Source organism: Podarcis vaucheri (assembly GCF_965113315.1).
Source record: "Podarcis vaucheri genome assembly, chromosome: 3".
Taxonomy (NCBI): Eukaryota; Metazoa; Chordata; class Lepidosauria; order Squamata; family Lacertidae; genus Podarcis; species Podarcis vaucheri.
Genome location: NC_138761.1, coordinates 74,209,439 through 74,237,246, shown reverse-complemented (window position 1 = coordinate 74,237,246; position 27,808 = coordinate 74,209,439). Strand labels below are relative to the sequence as shown.

General features: G+C 40.7%; 1 protein-coding gene across 8 annotated transcripts in view; it reads left to right on the top strand.

The window, feature by feature from the left end:
• The window catches only part of LOC309528948 (uncharacterized protein), a 56,337-nt gene that overhangs the window by 24,659 nt on the left and 3,870 nt on the right, over window positions 1-27,808 (top strand). For 7 of the 8 annotated variants that reach the window (XM_082216598.1, XM_082216599.1, XM_082216601.1 and 4 more), the window contains 25 exons: window positions 254-412; window positions 1,777-1,867; window positions 2,723-2,863; window positions 3,652-3,800; window positions 4,522-4,633; window positions 5,322-5,371; window positions 6,382-6,558; window positions 7,359-7,476; window positions 8,712-8,877; window positions 10,079-10,217; window positions 12,186-12,339; window positions 13,807-13,902; window positions 14,169-14,312; window positions 16,053-16,264; window positions 17,360-17,498; window positions 18,799-18,919; window positions 19,858-19,967; window positions 20,817-20,966; window positions 21,104-21,157; window positions 21,288-21,455; window positions 21,974-22,126; window positions 23,681-23,815; window positions 25,098-25,250; window positions 26,461-26,670; window positions 27,113-27,233. In XM_082216598.1, the coding sequence (XP_082072724.1) occupies window positions 254-412; window positions 1,777-1,867; window positions 2,723-2,863; window positions 3,652-3,800; window positions 4,522-4,633; window positions 5,322-5,371; window positions 6,382-6,558; window positions 7,359-7,476; window positions 8,712-8,877; window positions 10,079-10,217; window positions 12,186-12,339; window positions 13,807-13,902; window positions 14,169-14,312; window positions 16,053-16,264; window positions 17,360-17,498; window positions 18,799-18,919; window positions 19,858-19,967; window positions 20,817-20,966; window positions 21,104-21,157; window positions 21,288-21,455; window positions 21,974-22,126; window positions 23,681-23,815; window positions 25,098-25,250; window positions 26,461-26,670; window positions 27,113-27,233 (3,422 nt within the window). The remainder of the gene's footprint in view (window positions 1-253; window positions 413-1,776; window positions 1,868-2,722; window positions 2,864-3,651; window positions 3,801-4,521; window positions 4,634-5,321; window positions 5,372-6,381; window positions 6,559-7,358; window positions 7,477-8,711; window positions 8,878-10,078; window positions 10,218-12,185; window positions 12,340-13,806; window positions 13,903-14,168; window positions 14,313-16,052; window positions 16,265-17,359; window positions 17,499-18,798; window positions 18,920-19,857; window positions 19,968-20,816; window positions 20,967-21,103; window positions 21,158-21,287; window positions 21,456-21,973; window positions 22,127-23,680; window positions 23,816-25,097; window positions 25,251-26,460; window positions 26,671-27,112; window positions 27,234-27,808) is intronic. The other variant, XM_082216600.1, reaches the window with a different exon arrangement.

Below are 27,808 nucleotides of genomic sequence, written 5' to 3'. Positions count from 1 at the left end.
CCTGAGGGTCAGACAGAGATGTCCCCCAGCCCTGAGATCCCCCATCCCTGTTTTATACCCACGGTCAGATTGCCCACTGTCTCCCACACCTATTGAGACACAGAATGATTCTTAAACTCCATAATCAATAGCGCACAGTTGCTGGCAAACAAAATTTCTGTTTCTAGCAAAGCAAGAGTTGCCATCAAGGGTGACCCTGACAGTGGCTAAAGAAACATTGCAAAGTTAGATGTATGTGTTCTTTCCCTTTTAGACTCTACAAAGAATTTGCAGGAGAAATGGGCTTTGATGAGTTCCATTTATACTTAAGGCCCGTGTACTTTGAATTTGCAACTCACAAAGAGAAAGCAGACCAGCCCTCACCAATATTTGTTACTTCTCTTCTAGAGCATCACGACAGTAGTGTGGATAGGTAAACCAGAGCTTTATGGGTATTTTGGCACATTTTCCTCTTCTTTTGATCAGCCCCAAACGCAACATATCTAGGTCCAAATGATGTGGAAATAGAACAGCTATTCTTTCTTTCCAAATTGATCTTCTTTCTAAGCATTGTCATAAAGTGTGACTGGAGCTTCTGTTGTTTTAATTCACCCTTTTCAATATTAGTATTTTAAAAATAAAAAGCTAGTATAATTTCACAAAAGAAAAGTGCATATAAGGAGTGAAACCAAATCCCTGTCCCCGCCGCCACCAAATTCAATGCAGCTCATCTATTTCAGGGTTTCTGAGGCACCAGTGTTTATTAACACAAACTGCTGAAGGTTTATTCCATGAAAGAGACCACAGCTGCCATTCTTCTCCGGTAGTATTTCTTAGAGGCTGGGATGTGGATACTCCATAAACATACAGTTGTATTGGGGGCCAAGTATTCTCATTTATAGTTAAGGTCTGATTAACTTTGCCCAGTTAATCATCCAGCCCTCAGTTGTATCATAACACTCTCTCTTAATCTACTCTGCATATTTGTACTGTATTCTCAATAGGCCCAGCCCTCCTAGATTTACAAAATTGCAATGGCTCTATGTCCCCTGGCTTCTATACGGGGGGTGGGGGTGGGGGTGGGGGTGGTAGAAGAGTACTGTAATTAAACAAATGGCTTTTGCAGTTATTTGTAACCAGTCTCCCATATGAAATTAAAACCAGTCACAAACTAGCAGAATGTATGAATTAGCACAAGTGCATTTCAGAAATTTGCGGTGACTTTCAGAAACAGATTTATTTAAATCTATACAAAGAAATATGTCACACATCTCCAATGTTTCCCTTGTGAGACAGTCAACCCCTCTATTTATTTTAAATATATACTGCTTTTATGTTGGCCAGCATTTGGAAATGTGTCTGATTTTATTTGTCTGTTTGTTTAATTTATATCCCGGCCTTACTTCCAAAGAAGCCCACTTTGCAGTGGTATCATTAGAGACATGGGCTTAGATCCTAACTAAGCTTCTGCTGGCAGGAACATCCCATGAGTGGAGTTCTGTTTACAGGACACTCCAACTTTCACTGACCCCTTCCCCTTTGCTCTTTGAAAATCTACTCTGTAGGTGCTGGAAGACTCTCTGAAGAAGCATGACAAGCAGAACCAGGAGCCCTTCGGTTCACAGAAGGGTAGTTAGGATCCAAGTCATGTTCTGTAGATAAGATTAAAAATATTTGTAATAAAAAATGCAAATAAGAAGCAAGCACAGCACTTTCCCTTTTCATTTATTTACATTTCTACGTTCATGAATGCTTGCATATTAGTTTGTGTAATTGAGAAATATTTACCTCTTGCAGATATATTCCATCCAGCTTAATGTTAAACATCCATGATATTGACAATCAAATTGGAAAATTTAGCTTTCGTACAAGAGACAGCATTCTTCAGGTGACTGAATTATTTTCCCCCAGTAATTCTCAATACTGTACAACCACAATGAATACATTTTATTCCTTTCCATCCTATAATATTTTTTTTTTGGTCTTGCACCAGAAGTTATTTGAGAACCAGCAGTGTTCTGGGTTGTCATTTTTAATATAACTGTACCCTGACTATCTCAGTCACTGTAAATCAGGTAAGGGGGATCTACACTGTGCATAAATTACATTGTAGATGCACCATTTCTAAGTTGAAGTACCTAATTATAGCCATTCAACAAATGTTAAAAAAATTAAAGGAACACAATGAAAGATATTTCAACGTTCCTTTCTGTTTTCCTGGACTTTCCTTCTCATGATTCACCTGGGAATGCACCTGATCTGCAATAGTATGGGGGAGGAAATAAGTATAAAATATGTATTGAAACAGACATTTAAAAGGTGAAGCTACCTCTTCTTCAACATTTCCTCCAAATATTCTGATGAACTTTATTTCATATTCAACTCCATGTGGCATCCAATTTTACTATTTAGGGCTGTGAACGCACTATACATTTAAAGTTCATTTTCATTCCTGTTAAAGAATCCTGGCAACTGTAGTTTACCCTTCACAGAGCTATACAGCTCTCAGTATCCTTCGCTACCTTCAGCTCCCAGTATAAAAGTATACTGTATATGCAACCTTACATTGCACTTAATTATGGTTCTAGATCTATGCAGAATAAAATCCTGTATCTGAATGCAAGTGAAAAGATTTCAGTGCGTCTTAAGGATAAGTACCGTACATCTATATCAAGAGAAAACTGTGCAACTTCATGTTACAGTTATTATATGAGTCCTAATAGTTTTTATCTTAATTCTTCAGCTGTTACTGAAGTCTCATGGACTAGAAAATCTTCAGATTGCTCTTGCCTGCCAAGTCACTCATAAAAACACACTGCTTGTTGCTGTTCAACAGGCTGCATTTTGCCCCATGATGCAGCCCTCGCGGACGCTGGATATGAAGGTTTGCATTTTCTCCCTCTCTCCAACTATACATGGAATGCAGTTGTGTAACTTTTTCTTACTTTTTTGAAATGAAAATCACCCACCAGAGGCTACAGTTGGAAGGTGAGTGGGGAAGGTATATGTAACCCTTTCCCTATAGGCTACTACACTCCTCAGAATCGCCCTGTCAGGTTGTCAAGATCCAGGTTTGGGGCAAGTACTCTTGGGTAAGAATCCAAGCAGAGATTTAAATCACACAATATGCAGCAAAGCATGGAAGTATAGGCCATTAGACCTTTAAAACATGTCTTTCCAAGTGAGTTCCAAATAGCACCCTATTCACCCAGCATAGGAAAAGACCACACATTTAGTAAGTTAACAATTGTTTACTTACGAGCTCTCTAAAGGTCAGGTTCATGTGCTTTTCCATACATCAGTCAGAAATGTTGCACAGGCAGTAAAACTTAGTTTAGTTCCAAATGGTGAAAGGTCCTAAATTATTGGTATAAGAACTTAAGAGTGGCTTGTGAGAGCCATGCGGTCTGAGCTGGAGCAACTAGCTCAAACCTCTTTACACGTTGAGTTTCTCAGGTAGACAGAGGGAGGAACAAAGACTTGGTTACCTAGTTCCTCCCAAGGTGAGCTAATCATGGCAGGATAGCTTACTCTATGGTCTTAACCCCTTAATGCATTAATTAGACCAGCAATTTGGTTATATGAGGCGGTTTATCCTACAACAAGAACCATTAGGTAATGGGCAGTGGTGTAGATCTGTGTAAAAGGAAATGTGTGTCTTTAATGTTTCAGGAAGGAGGTCTAAGTCTGAGGAGTCAGAGCAGTTCAGCAAGTAGGAGTTCTATGGTTGGAACTGAAACAGAAGACCAGTTTCTGGCCACAGCACCATTGGTTTTACATTCCATTCGACATTTTGCAGCAGGACGCAGCATTTTAAAAAGGTAGGTTGATAGTATAATGGGCTGCAGGGTGTTTTCCATGTATGTATGCACGCATGTTTCAATGCACACAGCTCTTTCTTTCATTCTCACCCTAAGGCTACAGGTCTAAGCATTCTTACTAGGATGCAAGACCCACTGATATCTTCATGTTCCTGCCTCTTCCAGCACTTTCAAAGACCGCCATTCCCATAGCTTATGGCATGCACGTATATCCATTGACATAATCCCACAGTGTTGCAGTTTGGCTCAATCCATACAAGCATTCATTTACAATCTCATGGATATTTTTACCAGCTTTTTTTGCTCTCCCCTTTCTGGCTGGGCAAGGAATGGATGAGAAATTATTTTATGTCCTGCCATTCTTCAAAGGACCTCTATAATACTGTACTGGGGACACTCTACATGATAGGTCCTGCTCATACTGTTGGAATATGTATACACCTTCAGCTACAGAGGTGGTGTTGGATCACATTACGGGAAATAAGTGTTGTATTGTTAGAAAGGAGCCACAGCTGACCGATAGTATTTGCAAAGTCACTATATTTACAATAAGCATGGATTCCTCAGTTAAAATCAGTCTGTTTAATCATGGCATAAATACTAAATGTTTATAAAGTGTAGATATGAGGTAAATATTAGTTGTTCAACTATGTAGTTTGCCTATTAACAGGAAAATGTCAGTATTTCTACCTTCAGGATAACATTATTGCTCATTCTCCAGGCCTCGAGAAGCTTTTGTCTCAATTCAGTTGGAGAAACAGGGTCCACGGGACATGATGCTGAACACGTTCATTCAAAAGAAACAAATCCTGGGGACTAGAATGCAAAATCCTGTAAGTGTGCCAGGAAATCACCTCGGAATTTACTTACATTTTGTTGTATGTGTTTTCAGACTAACACTTAGGGAACTTTTTGGCTTCAGAATCAGTGCACTCCTGAATGTTTGGGAGTTGTTTAAAAACACACACACAATATTAGAAGCTCAACTGGAGTGTATTGTGGAAACTCAGCCTAATATAAACCAGCATGCTTTGGCACAAAAAAGGTGGAAGCAGCTAGCAAGGGATGCGAAAAAAGAATTTGAGGACCACATTGCTAAATACATCAAGGCCAACAATAAGTTATTTAAATACATTACAGGAAGGTGGCTGGATGACAAGGAAGTCAAAGATGTGCTAAAGGAGGATTAGGAGATTGCGGAAAAGCTGACTGAATTATTTGCAACTTTCTTTGCAACAGAAAATATAGGGAACATTCTAGTGCTTGAACTAATGTTTGAAAAGGGGAGTCTGAGAAACTGAGGCAGATAGTAGCGATGAGAGATGATTTTTTATGCCTGAAAAGGGGCAATCACACACATCAATAGGAAGGAGCAACTTCCCTATGAAGAGAGGTTGCTGTATTTGACTTTTTGAATACACAACTTTCCATTTATGTGTGTCTTTGTAAGATAATATATATGCATAATTATGTAAAACTGGAAATCTTATGTAAAAAAGCAAATGGTATAATTTGTTACAGGAGGAAGTTGAAAAAGTCAAAAGAGAAGTTATTATTGAATACTGCCATAAGTAAGTACACAAAATTTATACAGCATATTTCCACTAAAGGCTAGTGGAGCTTGTTTGTATGAATGTATGTAAAAAGTTTATTTTCCTATTTTCACTGCAGGCCGATGTTATATTATATTGGTACAATGTGGACATTTCAATAATGGGAAGACAAAGCCAAACAGTCTGTCCTTAGATCAGCTAGAAAATAGAAGACAGTAATGTCGAAGCCTATAAGTAAAAAACAAAAAGCCTGCCAAAATGTAACAAAGCAAAACACAAACAACATAAATAATACTAAAATAATTTCAACAGGGCAAGTTGGAAAGTAAAAGCAATCTAGTTATGCTTCAGGCAGTTTCTGCAAATAAACTGCCTATATAAGAACAATTGTAATAATCTGGGTCACAGCAGTTGTTAGACAGTCCATTATGTTCTGGGAAGGGGGAAGAGAGGGAGGGAGGGAAGAAGAGGGAAGGTGAGTCGCGGTTATCAAGATAGGCAACCCTGAATAAAGAGTAGTAGGCCCTGATTCCTCAGGAGCAAATGTGTTTTCACCTGGGACATCAATTTTGGATCTTGTAATATCGCTAGAAACGAATTGTGACCCCTGATGCTACATGAATTTATGTGACTCACCTGAGGGAACACAAGAAGCCTGTAGTTGGATTGGATACTGATTGCAACAGCCTAAACAGTAAATGCAACCTATTTCCAATTGTGTAAATGTCAGAATCACATAACTGATTTATATGGAACAATGGAAAATATTTAAAGGTGTCTACATTCAAATGAGTGCCACCATTTATTCTTCACTAACGTTGAAAATACAATGCATTTTATACAACACATTTTGTCCATTCATGAGCAAGAGAGCACTAAGAAATTACGAGGTTTCTAATGTGCAAATATTTATAATTTAGATATTTGCTTTACATTTCAGTGAAAGAAAACAATAAAGCAGGGAAACTGGTTCTTCAGATATGAGCACTATAGTGTTTTGCTAATGCTAAACTTTGGTACCATTTTAGGATGAACCATCGTATATCACAATACTCTCTGCGAAGTCAGATTATTGCTTATTACAACAGTTTAAAATCTATGCTAGATGATTTCCCCAGTGTGAGAGACAAATATTTCATGATTGGGTTACCGCAAGAGAAGAAAGAAAAACAAGAATTAAAAGAAAAGCCTGAAGATGATCCCAGGTATATAAATATTCTAAGCTGCTTGTTTATAGAGTTCTAAATCATGTTGTTTTGCTAATTGGGGACAGTGGGATTACTGCTGCTAGCCAATAGTTTCTTTCTTTCTGGCTATTAGATAGATATAATCCCACCAGAGAAAAAGGCAGAGTATAAAGAAATTAACAACCACCCTATGAGGTAGGTTAGGCGGAGAGACAGTGACAGGCCCAAGTTTACCGGTAAGCTTCATGGCAGAATGGGAATTTTAACCTGGCCTCCCCAATTCTAGTTCAGCATTCTAATCACTACATCTGTTTGGAAATGTCAAAGGATATGATGGTAAACTTATAAACAGAGGGAGAATCATGTGAATAAAGCCTATAAGTGTTCTCTTCAAAGTGGGATTAGAAGCCCACCTCCCATCCCCTGTTAGACGGAGAGGTAGCTTAGGAGGCTGCTATTTGATTTGCTTGTTTTATCATATTTTCCTTTGGAAAACTCGGAGCAGCTTGTGGGGCCTTCCGCTGTTTCTCATCTAGTCACTTTATCAATTCCACACCACCTCAGTTTCCACACTGCTATTTTTGCCACTGTTGTGTTATCGGCTGCTTGGGAGAAATTTGTGTGAAAAGCACCACTTAATATAGTAATTATAAAATTATGATTATATAGGTTATATTTCTTGTTTTTATATATGCATGTACCACATGCAGCAAACGAGAAACAACTGTATAGTTATTGCGCAAAAATACCTGTTGAGTGCCACAGAACATTGCAATGTGATTATGCAAGTAATTCACTTTTCTCCTGTAACAACTCAGGTCATTCCAGACACGACCTCGTGGTTTGCTGTCCACAGATGGACGGTCCTTCTTGAATCTGTGGTTCATCCCTCACCCTTCTGAAATCCTATCTGTGTTTAAAATGCTACCAGAGAAGGTTCGTACGCTATAGTCCTGAAGAAAACTCTTGTCAGTCAGACTTTATAGATCAGGGTGGTCCAACATGCGGCCCTTGATTCCTTTTTGGTGGCCCCCTAGCAACATTTGGCACCCCTCCCAATCCTTGCACTGCCTTCCCAAGCTAGGTAAGCGAGGTACTGTGATTTGGGAAGGAGGTGTGAGGGCTCTGACAGGGTCCTTTCCAAAGCCTAGTTAGCACTTTTTGAGCATGGGGAGGAAGGTGGGAGGGTTCTAGGACCCTGCCAGAGACTCGTGCTTCTTTCCCAATGCCCTGTGCTGCACTTAGCCAACTTTGAGAAGGCAGCAAATTTTGGCCTTGCTCCCCGCCTATTCGCACAACAAGGCAGTGTGCAGCTCGCGGCTTCTGTGTTGAAGTACTCCTGTGGCCCACTTGGTGTGAAAGGTTGGGCTGCCCTGGTTTAGATTAACCTGGTACTGGTCTCTTTTGTCATGTTGCCATATTGTGCCGCTGTTGAAATATTATTAGAAGCTACAATGGATTCTGCTGAATAGGCTGGACTAGGGAATATGGGAAGATTTATGAAAACTGGGGGGAGGACATTTCCATGAATGGGGCGTTTCATTCGCAGAAATACCTCCCTCCCTTTTCTCCAGTCCCTTGCACCACAACCTTTACTCCCGAAGCAGCCGACAATTAAAATACACACAAAGATAAGAGGCTGCATGAGTCGCAGAGTCACAGGGTTGCAGTGGCAGAGGAGACTTGCCCAGAATCTAGCAGAAGCACCCTGTATGAACAGAGTTGCATGCAATTTGGGCCAATCGCCCCACCCTTGCAGTGTCCTGTGTAGCCTTTGGATTCAACCCAATGTAATTAGGAGTGTGTGGTTAGGCAAAGATTGCTCTCTTCTGCCCATGGCAATTAGTAAAACACTTGGTAAAATAATTCAAGTTCTCTCCAGTGGGAGAAAGGATTCCAGGTGGGAATGGGTGACCACCGGCTGTCTAGCAGCTATGGTGGAGACAGCCTTCTGAACTACATCAGCTGCCTGAGGCATGGTAACAGTTGTAAGAGGGAGGAACTTAAGACCTTAAAACTGAAAACCCCACTCAGTTCTTGAATATTAGATGTTCTATTGCTATATGATGAGATACAAGGGAGGGAGGCAGCTACAAAATGGCTAATTGATTATGACTTGTGTTTAATTTTTGAAAGATTTTTCTCCCTGTATTTCCTTCCCTTTTCCATAGACTGGCTTCAGAGCCCTGAGGCAGACACTGCAAATTGTTGCAGCTTTTCACGACATTATTTCCTACATTTTCAGCTTTGCACAGCTAGGAAATGCAACAGGCTGCCTTGATTATGTGTGTCCTCCTGACCATCTCACTGCAGAATGGGGAGGGACTGAATGGATCGGTTAGTAACAGATGTTCTTCTTTGAAACAGATAGTGACTGTAAGGGCTAGTTTGAAATGCGCTGTTCAAAGGAATACTTTGGGTATAGATGTCTTAAATAAGAAACTGCACATTTATGCTTAACATCTGTGATTTTCTCTCTCTCTCTCTCTCTCTCTCTCTCTCACACACACACACACACACACACACACACACACACACACACTATTTTCAAATTAAGAGTTTCTGGTTTGGGAAATATTTCCTCAAACCATATTGACTGGTGATCCAGTCATGTATGGGTTTTCCTGAAGCGGGGGGCGGGGGGCGGTTCTTTCCCTCACACATTTGACACAGTTCAAGTTAAACATTTCTGGTTTTTTGTGGTAAATATTCTTACTTGATTGTCTTTGATGCTCTATGAGACTGTAATCTGATATCAGTGAGATTTACTGCTTAGTGAAACATCTTCAGCTGAATTGTCAGATGTTCTAAAGAAGGACATCCAGTTCATTGAAACAAAAGATGGGCAGGGAGGCGTTTTCTGGGCCCATATTTAAACTACAAACACCTGTACAGCCCTAATTTAATGAAAAGCTACTATACATTTGCCATTATGTATTCTGTTGGATCTTGTTCACAAACCAAATTATTCAATCAAATAATTTTTAACTGTCTGCTGAAATGGTTATATTGTATGGCTTGCTGGTAGCTAAAACTCATAAGCTGGGTTTTGTCACAGTTTTCTCTAGAATGGAACATGGTTGTATTTTACCAGTTCTTAGGTTATGCCTGACTGTGTATGTGCATCCATGCCCATGAGTGGATATATGCATGCATGTTCAGACTCATGATCTTTGTACATGTTTGCACTAGGGTGTGACATACACTCTGCAGATGTTGATTGTGTGGGGTGCTTTCAAGAAGTAAAGGAGCAAAGTAATGTTTCTATAAGAAAGTAGGCAACTTTCTCTAAAATGGTTAAAAATAGATCCTATTCTTGGCTGTAATTCCAAGGGCTGAGCCAGTTTGCCTCCTTGGATTTATTGCCATCCTTGGGACTATAGGGACTGAGCTCCTCTTGTCCCAATGCCACCGTTGCCTCCCATAGGTTTCAGCTTGGACTGAAATTAAATGGGTAGTAGCATTGGATGTAAGAATGAAATAAATAAGGCAAATAAATGCCAGGATATTTTATTTATGACTGCTGTTGGGATTCTAGGAATTGAGCTCCAAGACCTGCAGAAAAAAATAGACCATCTTCATAGTCCCTCAGATCCGAAGAAAGTGGCCCAGATGCTGAGCATGCATAGAGAAGTTACACTTCTGCAATTTGAGGCAGCTGTTAGACATTCTGTGCGGTAAGAGATGAGCATAGTTCAAAAATAAGGATGTTGATTCAAGTTGGGGGAAATGTCCAAAGGAAGGATCTGGCAGGTGTTTTCTTTAAGGCTGAAACTACACATTATGAGAAGTTGTATATCACTTTCCCCTGACTCTTTAAATTTCTTTTAACCAAAAGCTGTCATATGAAGCTGTGGGTTTAAATAGAGGAGGGGAGCTGCACAGAGGCTGCCTATTCCCCACCCTACCCCCACCCCAGCCATTTGCCCCACTCGAAAGTAGCTCCTTGCCGTTTTCCCATTTATTTGAGAAAACATACAAGTACCACTATCTTTTCCCCTGCCAGCTAAAAAGCAGCTGGGGGCAGAGGCAAATTTGTTGAGGACAAAAATGGCAGTGAAAAAGAGTTACGCAACCTGACTTTCTCCCCTGCCCCATCATTCCTTCATTTAAATTTGCAGCTTCTTGAGTTTGCTTTTAGTTGTCTTTTATATATATATTAGCTGGTGAAAGTTGCACATGATTGTGTGTTTGTGTGTTTCAGCCTGTGATTCCAAAACTTATAATAGCAGCGCCACCTGCATTCTTACACCTGTTGTTTTGCTTTTATTGGAAACCTTTCCGAAAAACGAATTCTAAAAATAGCAGGTTTCGGTATTATGCACCAAAGCCACCTTTAAAATTTCTGATCATGGGAGGTGTACATCTAGCAGTATTTTAAACACTGATTAATCTCAAGAAGATATATAATAAAGATATTTAAATGAAATTAATGTTTTCTTTGTTCATTTCCATGTGTTGCAAAAAGGTGTTGCATTTCTGTGTTTTTGTAGAACCATGTGCTGTAATAAGCAGGGACATGGGTGGTGCTGTGGGTTAAACCACAGAGCCTAGGACTTACCGATCAGAAGGTTGGTGGTTCGAATCCCTGCGATGGGGTGAGCTCCCGTTGCTCGGTCCCTGCTCATGCCAACCTAGCAGTTCGAAAGCACGTCAAAGTGCAAGTAGATAAATAGGTACCGCTCCAGCGGGAAGGTAAACGGCGTTTCCGTGAGCTGCTCTGGTTCGCCAGAAGCGGCTTAGTCATGCTGGCCACATGACCCGGAAGCTGTACGCCGGCTCCCTTGGCCAATAAAGCGAGATGAGCGCCGCAACCCTAGAGTCGGTCACAACTGGACCTAATGGTCAGGGGTCCCTTTACCTTTTATGCTGTAATACATAGATTTAAGTTAGTTGGTTATTCAGATTATTTAATCTGCACATTAGCTAATAAGAAGTTTTAAAATAATATAGCAGCCTTCATAATCAGGTCCCCTCTAGAAGTTTTGGATTACAGTTGCCATCCATCCCAGCCAGCATGTCCATACCTGAAGGGAGAACTTGCATGTCTACCCTGTGGTGAAATGTGTGTGAGTTCCAAATGCACATAGGTTAGGAGCCGGAGTAAACTCTAAACAGTGAGAGAGTGCAGTGGGTTTGCTTGCTTTCTCCATCTTGAATCACAGAGTTGGAAGGAACCCTGAGGCTCATCTAGGGGTTGGGAGAGTTACTGAATTCTACCAGAAATGCTACATTGATTGCTGTTGCTCAGGGGCATATTTATACAAGAGGCGTAGGAATAATGGGAGTCATAGTTCTATGAGGAATAGATCTCAAGCAGAGAATTCTCAGCATCCTTTCCTGATCTCAGATTTCCTGATTTCCAGGATTTGGGGGAAGAAAACCATAACAGTTAAACTGGCCTAAAACCTCTCTTCAAAAAGCAGGGCTTCTCACTAAAGGGCAAATCTCATGTCACTTTCAAGCGAAGTATATCGTCATGCTAATTTTCTAAATTATGGATGTATGGAGCAGTTTGAAAATAAGTACATGTTAAAATCAGACCTTTTTTAAAAACAAAAAACAAAACTGATTAATAAATAGGAAATTATTTTATTGTACTGTATTTGCTTTTATAATGTATTTTCCCCCCGGTAACCCTCCAGAGAAGCATTTTTATCATCTGGAAATGTTTCTGCCTATCAGAGCATTACGGATCACATTTACCATGGGTTGCCTCCCATAAGTAACACCATTGTTGGAAGTGCCTTTGCTTCCCAGCTCCGGCTTCCACAGCCCCTAGATCCACATGGCCACAGAGTGAGTAAAATAGTCTTCCAAAGATTCCTCTTCCTTAACTGTTTCCTTCTCTTTTGTACCATTGTTAGCTGTGCAATCAGCACAGGGCTATATGTATGTGTCTCTTTGTTGAAAAAGCCAAGATGTCTCCTTGGGGTATTTTCTCAAAATACAAAAGGTTTCATCACAACAGTCTCCAGGTTTTTTTAGCTGTTTCTCTTTTCGCCAGTCCACCAGCAGTGGCATAACTGATGTCAAAAATTGAGCCTTTTGAGTCTCTTGCATCCTAAATCTCATGATGGCTTAGGACCCAAAGCACTTGGTTCACCTCCTTATGGCAGCCAATGGTCTCTTCTCTTACTTGGGTGGTTCCCTGCTTGTGGTAGGCAGGTGGCCCAACTCTTTTGCTGTGTGGCACAATCTGTGGTCTTAACTGCCATCACAAGACAGCACAGTGTGGATAGCATGCAAAGGTGCAGTTTTTGCACAGAGTCAAGCCTGGTGGCTCATTAACAGCAAACTAGCAGCTGCTGTGGGCACAGGACAGAATTGGCTGCCAAAAGTAGATCACTGCTGTGCACTGCCCCTGGATCAACTGGTATCTTGGGTCTAACTATATTAATGATATAATTAGCAATCATATTGTGGGCTTTTAAAAATTAAATACCAGGTGCATGGAGGGTGGGAGGGCAGAGAATGTCATCATTGGCATCACAGTCTATAGGGAAAGGGTTTTAAGTCTTCCCTCCCCAACTGCAATTTCAGTAAAAATTCACCTTCCCCGGGGCACATGGCAGCTAGCATTATTAGGAAAATACATCTTGTTTATGTCAATGCAAGTTTTCTCCTAATACTATTTGTTGTATGGGGGGGGGGATTTGAGAAAGGCTTAAGCCTCCCCATGTATTGCTATGCATATACAGTGGTACCTCGGGTTAAGTACTTAATTCGTTTCGGAGGTCCGTTCTTAACCTGAAACTATTCTTAACCAGAATTACCTCTTTAGCTAATGGGGCCTCCCACTGCTGCCACGCTGCCGGAGCACAATTTTTGTTCTCATCCTGAAGCAAAGTTCATAACCCGAGGTACCACTGTAACGTTTTTTCCCCTCCAGCTTTTCTCTGATCTGGTATTTAGAGTTGCATCCAGTGAAGTTACAGTGGTACCTCAGGTTACAGACACTTTGGGTTACAGGTTACAGACTCCACTAACCCAGAAATAGTACCTGTAAGCACTGAGCAGCTGTTGGCTAGTTCCATCAAGTCCCACAGGGGTCTTCTTTTGTACTTGGCTTGATTTCAAGCTGAACCGTAACGGATGAAAGGAAAGAATGGGGGCAGGATTTGGTGAAATTGGGTAGCCTTACTGCCACTTTCTGCCTAGCAGAGAAAGGTGCATACTGTTAGTGAAACTGCATTTTAGGATATTTGGTTTATATGTGCTTGTAGCTTAATGTTACATTTTTAAGTTGCAACTCTTTGTTTCTAGGCAGTGTTGTTGTTCCCATGGAGAACATTCCTAGCAAACACAGGTCCATTTCCTGTTATTATCAGCAACCTAGACCCCATAAACTATCATATGCAGGTATGGTACTCTTATTACCTCTAAGGTGCATATAAAATTCAACTGGGGGCTGCCATCCCTACTCACTAACCCAACTTAGAATTGTTTTTATGTGCAGTTGTCCTTAACCGATTTTATATATGTATCCTTAATATATGTCATTATATTGTAAATTGCTTTGAGGTGCCTCGTCATGGGAAGCCATTCATTCATTCATTCATTCATTCATTCATTCATAAATAAATAAAGTATTTTGCAAGTAAAAATTGACTGACTGACCTTTCTAGCTATGTCTGTGTGGACTGAACGATGAGGATCGAAAAGTAGTCCATGGGGAGCTGGTCGAGATGCAGCTTGCAATGGAGGATGTACTCTGGAGTAATTATGAGGGTCTGAATGGTCATGGAGAACAGAGAGCATCTTTTGGAAAGGTAAATTAGAGACAGCAACTCACTGACATCTTTGCATGAACAGTTCAAAAACTATTGTGGTTTTTATTCCTTTTTTGTAAAAAGATCTAGTCAGGTTTCAAGTTAAACAAAATCACATGGTTGCAGCGCTTGCTGGAATGTAGCATGTTAGAAGATATTATATATTAGAATTGTGTACTACTGTATATATGAATACAAAACCTCTGCATGTAAACTGGCAAGCAGCGGCGTAGCGTGAGTTGTCAGCACCCGGGGCAATGCAAGTAATTTGCGCCCCCTAACCCGGGGCAAGGCAAGTAATTTGCGCCCCCCAACCCCTAACCTGCGAGTTGCCGCTGGCGCTGCCGCGCAAACAACGCTGCTTGCCCGGAGGAGGATGGAGGCAGAAGCAGCCGCTGCCTGTGGCTGGGCCGAGGGGATGGCGGCGGCGGCAGGGTGCAGAGGCTGCCCATGCCCGGCCAGGCGTCGGTGGCGGCGTCGGCGCTGCTGCAGCGTCTGCTCCTCTTGCGAGCAGTGAGCGGAGCGCAGCCACAGCGACGGCAGGGGGCGCGCGCGCTAGGGCGCAAGGCTGGCGGTGGCGGCGGGGAGCCCGGCGGAGGAAGGAACTTGTCCCTTCCCTCTGGACTCACGCCCCCCCAGATGTTGCGCCCAGTGCGGCCGGCACCCTTGGCACCCCCCACGCTACGCCACTGCTGGCAAGCGTGTCTGGCAGAAGTGATTTACACAAGTGGCACAGTAGATGACTGAGCCAATCAGAATGCTAACAAATGTGGTGTACAGTTTTGTATCTCTTGAGGTTCTTCTCTTTATCAATGTGAGTAGTATGAGGTGATGCAGCTTTTGTGTCTAGAACATCTGCTCTGCTACATTTTCTCTGCCTGCAACACTGGCAACACTAGTTAACACTGCAATGCAGCCCTGCCTGTCACTGTACAGCTATTCGGTCTCTCTAATCCTCCCTCACATATACGCAGAGATGTCCAATCTCCCTTCAATTCACTTAGTATGGAATGGTTTTTGTGTAGGAGAAGCAGAAAGGATAGCTTCCAGCCCTTCTGCCAGCTTCTGAGGGCATGGCTGGCTTGTGAGTGGCTGATCAAAAGCCACCTGTCAATCAGAGCACACCTGGGTCAAGAGATGATTGTAACCAACAGACCTTTGTTCTCCATACTCCATCTGACTTTCAGTGCTGCTACGTCATGTGTGAGGAGACCAGAAGCAGCTACAGCAGGATAGATACAACTGAACTAAAATGGTTTTCTTAATTTTCTTAAAAGCACCATTCTGCCTCTTCCCTTTGTCATCCTAACTTTTATTCTTAATTAACTTATTAATATTGACTGTTCAGTTTGTGTATGCATTTCTGCCAGGCTCAATTATTTCTTCCTCCTGTGCCTAGACCATTTGGCTTCATGCTTCACATGCATTTATAAGTGGGATTTGACAGAGAAAAACAAGCTACCTTGGGCTCTGGTGAGAGACCAGGAAGCTGGGTGCTTTCTTTCTGTTTCTCCTCATATAAATATTTACCTTGGACCCTCAGGTTTCATATTCCCCACCCCCAGATTGGATGGCATGTAAGGAAAGTGTGGTAGGTATCTACTTGAGAGTCCCTAGCATGGCTAGCCTATCCAGACTGGCAGTCATGGCAGGAAGAGAGAGTAAAAGTCTTCCCTGCCGTTATAAATGTATTCTGGCTTTAAGCTTCTCTGTCTGACGCTTTCCCCACAATGATTTTAGCAGAATTTGGCAATGACAACTGAAGCAAGTGGAAAGACTTCAAAAGCACTGTTGGAGCTGCCTGATTCTGTGGCTTCAAGTTCCTTGCAGAAATCTTACCTGATACTGTGGAAGCAACTGGAAATTTTAAAAGCAGAATGGGGGAGGCTTAAATTAAAAGTTGATGATATCAACACAGTTCCTCTATACAAGCAATTTACTGAACAATATGGGTAAGTTCCATTTCCATGTAATAGATTTTGGAGTGAAGGTTAATCATCAACAGTGCAGACAACAAAGTAAAGAAAGAAACAGTACTCAGTGCTTTTTTGTTTTCCTGGGTTTTTCTTGCTCTTTTATTATAAATTTGATTTCATTTTCAACAGTTAAAACTAGATTACTAGGAAACACGGCATTTCAAAATCTTGTCTGTAAAAAAGTGGGGTGGGATGGAAAGGAAAATAAAGTGGAAAAGGGCTTTCCTTTCCTTGGCTTTCTCCACTGAAATCAGAAACCAACCACAGAGTGTTTAATAAGGCACAAGGATGCAGGAACCTGCCCCACCCACCCTGCCCATGGTACATTATGATGACTAAGTTACTGTATAATGTGATTCATAAGGAAAGCATTTTACTTGTATTCCAGTCATCCTCAACAACCTTATGAGTGGCAAGAGACTTACTTTCTTGCTTGCAATCAGCCAGTTAGAAATGTGATCTGTGAGGCTTGTGGTCTCACACACAGTGTAGATGATCAGTTGTAGGTTTCCTGATGGTTGGTGAGGGACAAAGGACCATTTTATCAGTCCAGTTAGATCCCATCTCACACTTGCCAGGTAAATCTTTTAACTCCTTTAGGGAAATTGCGAGGAGATGGCTGACACGGGATCAGGGAAGTGGCTCTCTTGACAATGTATCACTAGAATTTCTTGATTTTCCTGCCAAACAGGATTCAATTAGGTGCTTTTTGAGTGTTTAGGAAAAGGAACATGCCTTATTCTGGAGGCATAATTTAGTCAGAAGTTCAGATTTTGCCACATTCCCAACATGGAATTCGCCTTCTTCACTTTACACTTACACTGCCCATTTACCCAGTTTGGAGAGATTCTTCACAATTCCTTTCTGTTCTAACACCCTTGGGAAAAAAAGTATTTTCATTAAACCTGGCTACCTCAATCACAATGAGTCTCAATCCTTTATGAACAAGTTTAAAGGCGCATAGAAAATTGTAATATTGAGGGCATGCTAGAAACCAATGCAAAATAAATGGAAAACATTAAACAAGAGAAATTAAGCATGTACAATGTCTGTATCTCTGCATTTGTCTAGTACTGAAGTTCTGTATCCTGCTATGAGAAGCATGGCTATACATATGGGTATAGAAGATGATCTTGAAGGATTTGGATTGACATATCACTCTATTCTGCCCCCTAAAGATGCTTCAGAAACTGAGATAAAAACACACCAGGTAAAACATAGTTAACGGGCAAGCAGAATACAAAAAGAGAATGATTTTATACTTTTTAAAATTGTAGTAAAATATAGTTTCTGTGGTACATTAGAATCCCATACATTAGAATCCTTCACAGCAGCCTAAGATAGTACAAATGCTGTGAGTTGTCTGTCCATATTTTACTTGTTACAAACAAATCCTTAACATGACTATGCTCCCTACATAATGGCTGACTAAGCCTCCACTGCCCTACACACACAGGTAGCCTGAATAGTGTCTGCAGGCTGAAGAAGCTACCTTAACAGTTTTCTTCAAGCAGAAGTTTTGTATCTGGCTCTGAAGCTGTTTGGAAAGTTTGCAGAGGCATATACGATCGTGGCTTGTGCTCCTGGCAAATGGTTCAGATAACCCTAGACAACATGGCCCACCAAACCAAATGCCTCTCAGCAGGTATTTGTTGGAAACATGCTTATACCAAATAAAACTATTGCTCCAGCCATTGCTTACAGAGTATTGTTTACACAGCCTGGCAGTGACTCTGCCTCTGAGTTGAAATGTTTGGTGACTTGCTTGGGGCTTGATAACTGTCCTGTTTTTCCTGTCCCCACCAAGCAGCAAAAAACCCAGAAAGTTTATACATTCATCAGGTCAAAAGGCTTGAGTCAACCTTTTTGACAGGTCAGTCCTCAGTGCACAGTACCTCTAGCATTGCTCCTGATGCTCTCTGACAATAACTATCAAAATATTGTTTGTATAAAAATGTACTTTTGCTAGGTTTATGATTTTTTAAAGCTGTCAGGCTGTCACTTGATTAAAGAAATCTGGCAATTAATCAAATTAATTTTCATAGTTTAATCAATTAAATACACATAAATAAGTCATTGTTTTGAAGAAAAAGCATACTGTTTTAATATAGTGCATGCAAATGTTGTACCACTGTAGATGTGCACTTTCCTATTACTTGAGAGCACAGGGAGACTGCCTCTTCCAAGACAGACTTGCAGTCTCATAAGTACTATCATTTTAAAAACAATACACTTTAAAATAAGTGTTGTCTATTTAATTCAGATCCCATTTTAGTCTATTTTAAAATACATTAAGGTGATTGATTTAAAATTTTAACCCCTTGATCAATTAATGATTGTAGGCCTTAAAAATGATTAAAGCTGCTGCTGCCTCATTTAGAGTTTGGCCTTTACTTTGTCATTTTAGGAAGTCTAAAGTGACCATATACTTTCTGAAGAAACATGGCTTCTGAAGGTTAAATGAAGATATAGTTAAAAGCAAGCTAGTTTTTTCTGCTTTTTTATCCTAGCTGCAAAAACTCTTGGAAAGTCTAGAAATACATATGATCCGTGATGTACAAAAGAAAGTTAACAAAGAAATAACGCTGGTTATATCTGAAAAAACAAGAGAAGAAAGAAACCTCTCTACAGGTAACGACTGAACCCATCTTGCATCTAGCTTCTACTCCGAGTTCTGTTTTGACGGGGGGGGGGGGAGTGAGAAACAACACCCAGTAGTTGCTTGTGTACATACCACAGTCACTATGTCAGCACCACCCTGAATTTCTCCATATATCATCTGTCTTTGGTGGTTAGCCATGACCCACATAATACTTTCTTCAAAGTACTGCAACTAAGGAGTCATGGAGAAAGTTGCCACACTAAAAGACACTAAAGCTGGTCACTTGGAGATGCTTTCTTCAAACAGCAAGTGTAAAGAGGCCTCTGCATATACAGTGGTACCTCGGGTTAAGTACTTAATTCGTTCCAGAGGTCCGTACTTAACCTGAAACTGTTCTTAACCTGAACACCACTTTAGCTAATGGGGCCTCCTGCTGCTGCCGCGCCGCCGGAGCACGATTTCTGTTCTCATCCTGAAGCAAAGTTCTTAACCTGAAGCACTATTTCTGGGTTAGTGGAGGCTGTAACCTGAAGCATATGTAACCTGAAGTGTATGTATCCTGAAGCATATGTAACTCGAGGTACCACTGTATTCAGCAGCCCACATTTGTGTCGTGTTAAGCCAGAGGTAACCAACACTGTGTCCTCCAGACATTGTTTCATGTCCTTCTCATTCCACTTTTATCAGCATGTGGGATACATCACTCTTGCTGCACCTGCAGGTTTTCTTTTTCCTTACAGAACAGTGGGACTGTCAAAGAGCACGACGTACGTCTATAATAATGATAATGATTATGATAACATCATTAGTCACATTCAGGCACCCTTTGTCACAAAAAGCCTGTCACATCACAAGATACCCAGTGTTAGTCATACTCAAGGCAGACTGAGGCTTCCATATTTTATTACTCTGAAGATTGAAGAAAAAGACCCCCCAACCACCCACAAACAAAAACTTGTTGTTTCAGAGCTCTGGAAACATCATGGCATGCAAGAAATCTTCTCTGTCACAAGGCCAGAAATTGTTGAATCATTTGTACAGAAGCTAATGGAAAATCACCAAGAAACTTATGCAGAGGTACATAAATTGTTTTTCTTTTCCAGTGATTGAAATCTCGTGGGGCAAAATAACAGCATAACTTAGGTTTTTCTTGCTGAAATATGTGCTGCGCTACAGGCATTTTCTGCTAGAGATAAGTACTGTCAGTCATATCTAAGTCATACTGAAAGGAGACCCATTGAAATCAGTGGACTTAAGTTAGTTGTCACTATGATTTAGTCAGATACCATCCAATGAGTCTGTTTAAGCGTGTTCTCCAATTTTCATATTCCAAATTATTTTGCTGGACCCAGAGCACACACTTTCCTGGAAATGCTGTTTTTACATCCTCCATGGGCACAAGCTGTGTTTATCCCATGGTTAAGGAGAAAGTTCTCTTGCATATTTTTAAATTTAAATATTTCACCATCTAGCCTAAGAAGATACATTTTAGAGCTGGGTCCTGCCTGGCAGAAATTATTAAACCTGGCTACTGAATCAAATAAATTATCCATCTAGCCTAGAAGTAGCCAAAATGGCGTCCTCCAGTTGCTGTTTGAATGCAGTTCCCATCAGGCCCTGTCAGCATGGCCACTAGCCAATGGTTAGGCATGATGGGAGTTGTGGTCCAGCAACATCTGGGGGCATTGTATTGGCTACCCCTGATCTAGTTGATCCTGATTGGTGGAAGGTACTAAGGATCATTTTGGAGGTTTAGGCTGACCTATGCATCATACCAGAAATCTTCAAGCAGAAATTCAGGTGACAGGACCTTGGATGTATGTGCTCTGGCACCAGTGAATAATGGAGGAACCAGTGGAAGTGAATAGATTTATCTGTGTGACCATCAGAAAAACCTGACAGTTTCATTTTTTGTTTCCCCCTCAGATAACCTTTCCGAAAGACCACTTACAAAAATGCTTCACTGCTCTGGGTTGTGATGTCATGGCCAGAGAACGCAGCAACTTTGAGACCTACTCCATGTTTTATGAAAATTTACTCCGTCAGCAACATCATCTCCTCTATCAAAAAGAACAAGTATTCTCATACTGTTGATTGTGGTGGAAGAGGGGTCATGTGCTGCATTGATTGCTCGGCCAAACAAGTAAAAAAATGGTCGATTGAGGCTTTTGATGGAGAAACCAAATGAAAAATGCTTTTTCATTCTCTTTCAGGAAATGCATGCTGTAGAAGACAAGCGAGGAAATGCTGAGCTGGGTCTTAGTCAGGTTAGTAGCAGTAGTTTTATTGTTTATTGTAACCTCAGGAATATCTCTCAGGGCCTGGCATCTTAATCCCCCCGTTACTCCTTTTTGAGAAAACGAGTTATAGCATAGCATTTTTCTCACCTTTTGCTAGGTAGCAGAGCTGAGTCATGAGATGATTATGGAAATGATGGCTCTGAGAGCGAGAATTGCTGATCTCCGAGGAGAAGCCCATGGCCTCAGAGATAAGATCAGGAAAGAAGTGCAAGAAGATTATGAAGCATTGGTGCAAAACATATTTATGATCTGTCTGCAACTAAAAGTAGGTACAGAAGTAAGACTTAATTGGATACAGCCCATGACTTGGATTATATTGGAAATCACAAAGGCCATTTCCTTTGGATTCCTGTCCATAGATTTATATTCGAAGAATGTTGTGTTTGTTATAGTGGCATGGTTTCTTGTTTTGGTTTGTAAGTCTATGGATATACAAAGCCAGGACTCCAGGCTACAGCCAGCCTCCTCTGCAACATCTGCCTGCTGGTTGTGTGAATGTGATACCTAGAAGCAGTACCCTCATGACCTTTTCAGCATTTCTTTGATGCAGGTTTCTTTTGTGCAGTAACCTGTTAGTTATTGCAACATATCTGGATTTATTTTTTTAATGGAGCACTTCCATTGCAGAAGAATCACCTTATTTCAGAAATAAATCATTTTGTTGCTGGAAAAATAATAATAATAATTATATTTTAAGGAAATCTTATGGAATTGCTTGCCTTCCTTTAAATTCATGTACATTACGTGGCATGTGCAGTTTATGGCTTCTTCTTGTGGTTGCAGGGAAGGGTGGATGAATATCGTCTAAGCATGAGCCAACGCATGTTTGAGATCATCAGTGAGGTGAGAAGAGAAGGAGTGGACAAAATGATTGACTTGAAGAAAAAGTACGGCTCCACAAAAGATAACAAGACACTCAAAGAACATTTGGCTCAGGTAAGTTGATGTGTGAGAAATGTGGTTTTAAAGAATGTTTTCTAGAAAAGGAATTCATAGGCCCAATTAAAATGCCCAGTGCCAAAAGAACTTGGGAGAGCATGTTCTTGCTGTTGTGGAGACCCTCCTCCCATAGGAACCATTTGGGACACAAAGGCCCCAGGGTCAGGCCCTCATCAGGTGATCTTTCTGAGCTGAGACAAGGGCTGGCATCTGCAAGGAACAGAGTGAGCACAGTAGAAGGATGTACCTCATTGGTGGAATGTTGTTCACCTATAGATATGCCCTACAGGCAAGCTGCCCACTTTAATTGAACTGGTGGTCTTTTTTTTCTCCTATGGGCCTTTAAACATAGGGCTCATTATAAGAGACGGCTTTAATGGATTTTAATGGTTTTTTTATTTATTACATTTGTAACCTGCCCTTCCTCCCAGAGGAACTGAGGGTAGTTAGCTGCTGTAGTGTAGCAGCGAAAGGAGTGAGCTATCAGACAGGAAGTTCCTAGTTTGCATCTCGCCTCTGTCATGAACTTCAGGCCAGCTACTCTCTCTCTTTCACCCTCACTTCCTCTCCACCTGCAGTACTGGGAACAGTAACACTAACTCATTTAACATTTGCATAATGAGTTCAAGTGTTCATAGCACTTCACATGTATTATATGCCTATTATCCTTATAGTGACTCTGTTAAGTATTACTATAATGTTTATTATAATGAGCCTCGCTCGGCAAATCCAACGTTGGGTGGAATGTAGTTAAGCAGAGAAATAAATATGGTTTGGCTTAAAACAAAAGTTGTTTCTTTCCTAGAAAGTTCTGAAGCTGAAATGCACCTGTGCTTAAAATGGGCATTCTTATGTTTTTGAGGTGTTCTGTTTTATGATTTTAAAATCATAAAATAGAATCATAAAATCATAGGGTAGGTTGTAAATTTATATGTTGGTTCTTGCTCATCAAATCATTCATATGGACTCTTAGAGTTTTGCTTGTATGAGACCACACAGAGTAGCCAAGATGCTAACTGTTGGATTATTGACTTTCTAAAAAAGATAAATATAGTACAAATGGAGGAGAAAGCTCATATATCAGATTTAACCCAGAACTGGAGAAATAAAACCCATTATAGATACTTTGTGTGCGTCATTGTGGGCACAGCTGTAATGCAAAAATAAAAATTTCTGAGCTTAGCTCCATGTGATAATAAGCCAAAGCCACTGGTTTGCATAACAGCCACAGAGTGAATACTTTGATTTCAGATATGGGTGTGTTATCATGGATGCACACTTTAGTGACTTGAGTTTCTGCTGAGTGTTCACTTTTCTTTTTTCACAAGTACAGACTCTGATGACAGATAGGTAGCCGTGTTGGTCTGCCATAGTCAAAATAAAAAAATTCCTTCCAGTAGCACCTTAAAGACCAACTAAGTTAGTTCTTGGTATGAGCTTTCGTGTGCATGCACACTTCTTCAGATACACAGACTCTGATGCTTATTCTTAAAAGTGCATAGTCAAGCAGCTGCTGGAGCTTCCCTTGACTAGAATTATCTGCCTTCTTAGCAGGGTCACCTGCAAGCACTACAGGATGAAAACAACCAGTTGAGAGTTCTGCTATGCAAACGGAAGGCGATGAGCTGCTGGAAAGAAACAGTGCAAAAAGCACGCTCATCTGCCACATTGAGAGAAATGGAGAAGGTGAGAGCCCCCCTCCAAAAAAGCCTGTCGAAATAAAGACATTCTACATAATTGAAATAAAGACAATAATTTGTTCTTTAGTGAAAAGGGCCATTGGCTTCAGCCACGTATGCTTGGTAATACCAGTGAGTGACTGCATGAAGAGCGAGATGCATCCTTTTCCTTAGAACAGTCTATTTAATTCTTAGCCCATGAAAAAACTGAACTGCATATTAGGGCCAGTTCAAGCAGACACTAATCAGTGAGCCGTCAGGACTGCATACACACCTTACAAAACTGTGCATGATATCTAGGGGCAGATGAACCTGCCAATTTTTGTTTCTCTCCATTTCTTGTCTTCCCCATCTTTTTAAGTTCAGTTCTCCACATTTCAGATCAGTTTGCATCTTTCTTTTTTAAAAATATATTCATGAAAATTCACATTCTTGTGTGAATTTATCCCAACATACACACTTTTGCAAACCATTATTTCTAATGGAACACATTTTTGTACTTTGTTTTCATGAATGCATTTCAAGTACACCCAATATATCCATTTTTGAACATATTTGTTTGGTTGGAGAATTCAGAGAAATGCAAATTTGAAACAATGGCTGTGTTTGGGTTCCACATATGTTTGTCAGTTATGTATGGAGGTATGATGAATGTGTGAACAAGAACTCAGAAAGTCCACCTGCTTTTCTCTGCCAGTTTAACTGTAATAAAATAGTTATGAGATTAGTAGCTCTGGCTTTCATTCTTCTCCTTTGATGCGTGATGTGCTCACATGATTGTCTCACTTCACAGATCTTGATTTATCATACCACTGCAAAAGTTTCCAAAAATAACCATGCCATCTGGTGTTGAGCCTGATTGTAGCCACATAATGCAAAATCAGAAGCTTGACAAGTGCTGTAGTTGTAAGATGCCACTTCAGTGCATGTCTGTGAAATACCTCTTGCCACCTACAAATGACTGTATGCATCAACCCTTTCCCACAAAGAATGTGGTGGGGATTACTTACACTAACCTGGCACTGTATATGGTTATTTTACAATACCCATCAGAAAGATTGCGACTGCTCAAACCAATTTTATTGTATTGCAAAAACACCATGAAATTAAAAGAAGTAGGGTATCTTTTTCTACATGTTAAAGGGCACAAGCTCAAATACTTAAATATTTTGCATAACACTTCTTCCTAAGTAACCCAGTGTAGGGTGTTTGTTTGTTTGTTTGGGGGGGGGAGGGTTTTGTGGCTTGATTCTCTACTTCACATCCTACTGAACCCTTTGCATTCACAGGAGGCCATTCAAAACAAAAAAGAGTATCTGAAATCCAAGCTGATGGCAGAACAAGAAGCGATTATATTTCAGCAGCAGCTGCGGGCTGCAAGGAAAGCTTTGGCAGAGTCTCAGACTGAGAATAAAAGGCTGAAGCAACAGCTAGACAAACAGGTATGTAACCAAACTCTGCTGTAATACTGTCTATACAGCAAATCAAATTACTTTCACTCGCATTGACTTCAGTGCTGAAGCTATGAGATGGGCAATGAGAGATAGTCTTGGGGTGTAATGTTCTGCACTCCCTCCATGGAAGACTTTAGGTGTATATAGGTGTAAAAGAAACCATATATCTTAAAATGCAACTGCCTTCACTGTGTCTGACCCCCAATGGAATCATGATCCTGGGTGAGCGCCTGGCACTCCTGGAATCTTGCTACTGCTTGGCAGAGAGTGGGGGAGGCACTGAACCTTTGTAATATTACTTATGTAGGAGGTGAAATGTGCACTATGTGATGTGTCTGCCCACACCAATTTAAGATTCCAGAGATGGATGTAATTTAGAAATTAAAACCCTATAAGTGAATAGCAGTGGCTTAGAGAGGATTTGCATAGCAGCTCCTTGTAGCTCCTTGTGAAATTGGGGAACCATCTTACATACTGAGAATCAGAATACTTGCCAAATGTGTTGTTTCTTGAATCATTACTGTTGACAGCAAAGACAGAATGAATATATTACATTTTGCCTCTTCTCAGCAAAACTGTTCAAGATCATTATTCAACTGAAATGAAAGTACAATGATCTGAAATGTGAAGATGCAAAATGTCTCCGCATACTTCCAACCCTCACTACAGTGAACACAAGTTGTATAGTAATTAATATCTAACAGTGAAGGAGAGAGGGTTTTTTGATGGTGAAACCCTCACTTTGACCTTTCCAAAAGAAGTCAGATTGGTGCAAGTGTTAATGTGTCTGTATTTGCCCAGACATTTAAATTTTGTTGTATTGGCTTAGCTTATTACAACATCCAAACTGCTCAATAGTGAATCTTCCAAAGCAATTTACAACACAGATTAAATAATGTCATCATAACACACATAGCAGTTCTTATTCTGCAGAATTTCTGGTTTATATCTTTCCTACATTGGACACTGTTTTAAACCAGAAATTCTGCAGAATAAGAACAACTTCACTGCCAATAAATATTATTTGAAATAAAATTGTCTTCATCTGCCTTTTAAATGCCAAGAATGATATCCAAGTAAGTCATACATGAATAGACCTACTGAAATCAATGGGTCTACTCTGAGTATGATAGCATTGGATATCACCCATGTTCTCTTCTCCTGTGTTTTACAAATCTCTTTGGTATTTTATGCAAAGGGACACTTGCTACAGGAAGTAGAACACAGGATGAACCAAGAAGTTCACAGAAAGCAGCAACTAGATCTAATTAAGACAGCAAACTTGGAAAAAATGCTGGAAAGCCTTGGAGAGAGAGAACTGAGATTGCAGTGTCTAACAGAAGAAACTGAAAGATCATCCAAGATAAGGCAGCTTCAGGGGGGAAAGGTTAAAAAAGAAATCCAACAGGTAAGTTTATAAATACATACTTTCAGTAGCTCATGTGCCAGTGGTTATATGTTCCAAGATCGGGGCTTAATATTGCAAACAGGTCATTGACAGTGGGCGATTTTTATACTTATCCACACCAAACCATCCCACCCCCATCCCAAAAGGGTAAATCAAGGTTTAATGGTGGAAAAATGCAGACAGGCAACTAGACATCAATGATGTTGTGCAGACTGGGTGAAAAACCTGTATGCATGATCAGCACTCATCCCACAATTAATACCCAAAGTTTCATAAATATTGCTTAACCAAGCAGCATCTGATATAATCATGCAGGTTCATTCAAAGTTTGCAACTTCCAATTCCTTCCTTCTCTTATGTATTTCATTTTCATAAATGGACCACAAAGATACATAGATTTGGAACTGTAATGTTCGCTTAGAAAAATTTAGTATCTTTTCAGGTAAGAAGTCAGCTGTCCCAGGAACGCAGTTTAAAACTGGATGCTTTCCAGAGGATAAAAGAGCTGCAGCATCAGCTGTATGACTCAGAAGTTGCAACATCCCAGAGAAATTCTTCTGCAGGTATGAATGAATGTAGGTTGAATGATAGCTGGCTGCAAGAATATTGGTGTTCAATAGATTGTTTATTTCATGCCCTGCTGTATTTTGAAAATGTATTATACTTTACTTTGGTTGTTAAACAGTTAACAGTAAATGTGCTGGTTAATAGGTTATTAAATGTGAACCAAAGATGCAGACCTTGGACTTAGTTAGGTCACCATGCCCTCTCTCATATACCAGGAATAGATCAACACAGACAGAGACAGAGTACAGACCTTGTTATCATCCCAGGCTGTGGCGGGGGAAGCAGGTGCCTACACTAAGCTGTTGCCAGATTTGCATGAGAAGAAATACATGCTCCCATTGTGGCCTTGTAACTCCTATAAAGCCTCTCCTGGGGGGCAGGAAAGGCCTGGGAAGTGCTGAGGGAGTTGGAAACAGCCAAAACTCAGGCTGAGGCAGCTTGCGCAGGAAGATTTCTCAGGGTGCGCGCACACCTGGGTGACCCATGAAGCTCCGTAAAGCCCAGTATTGTCTACATTGTCTTACAGAAGCTCTCCACAATCTTAGGCAGAGGGCCCTTCATATTACCTGGC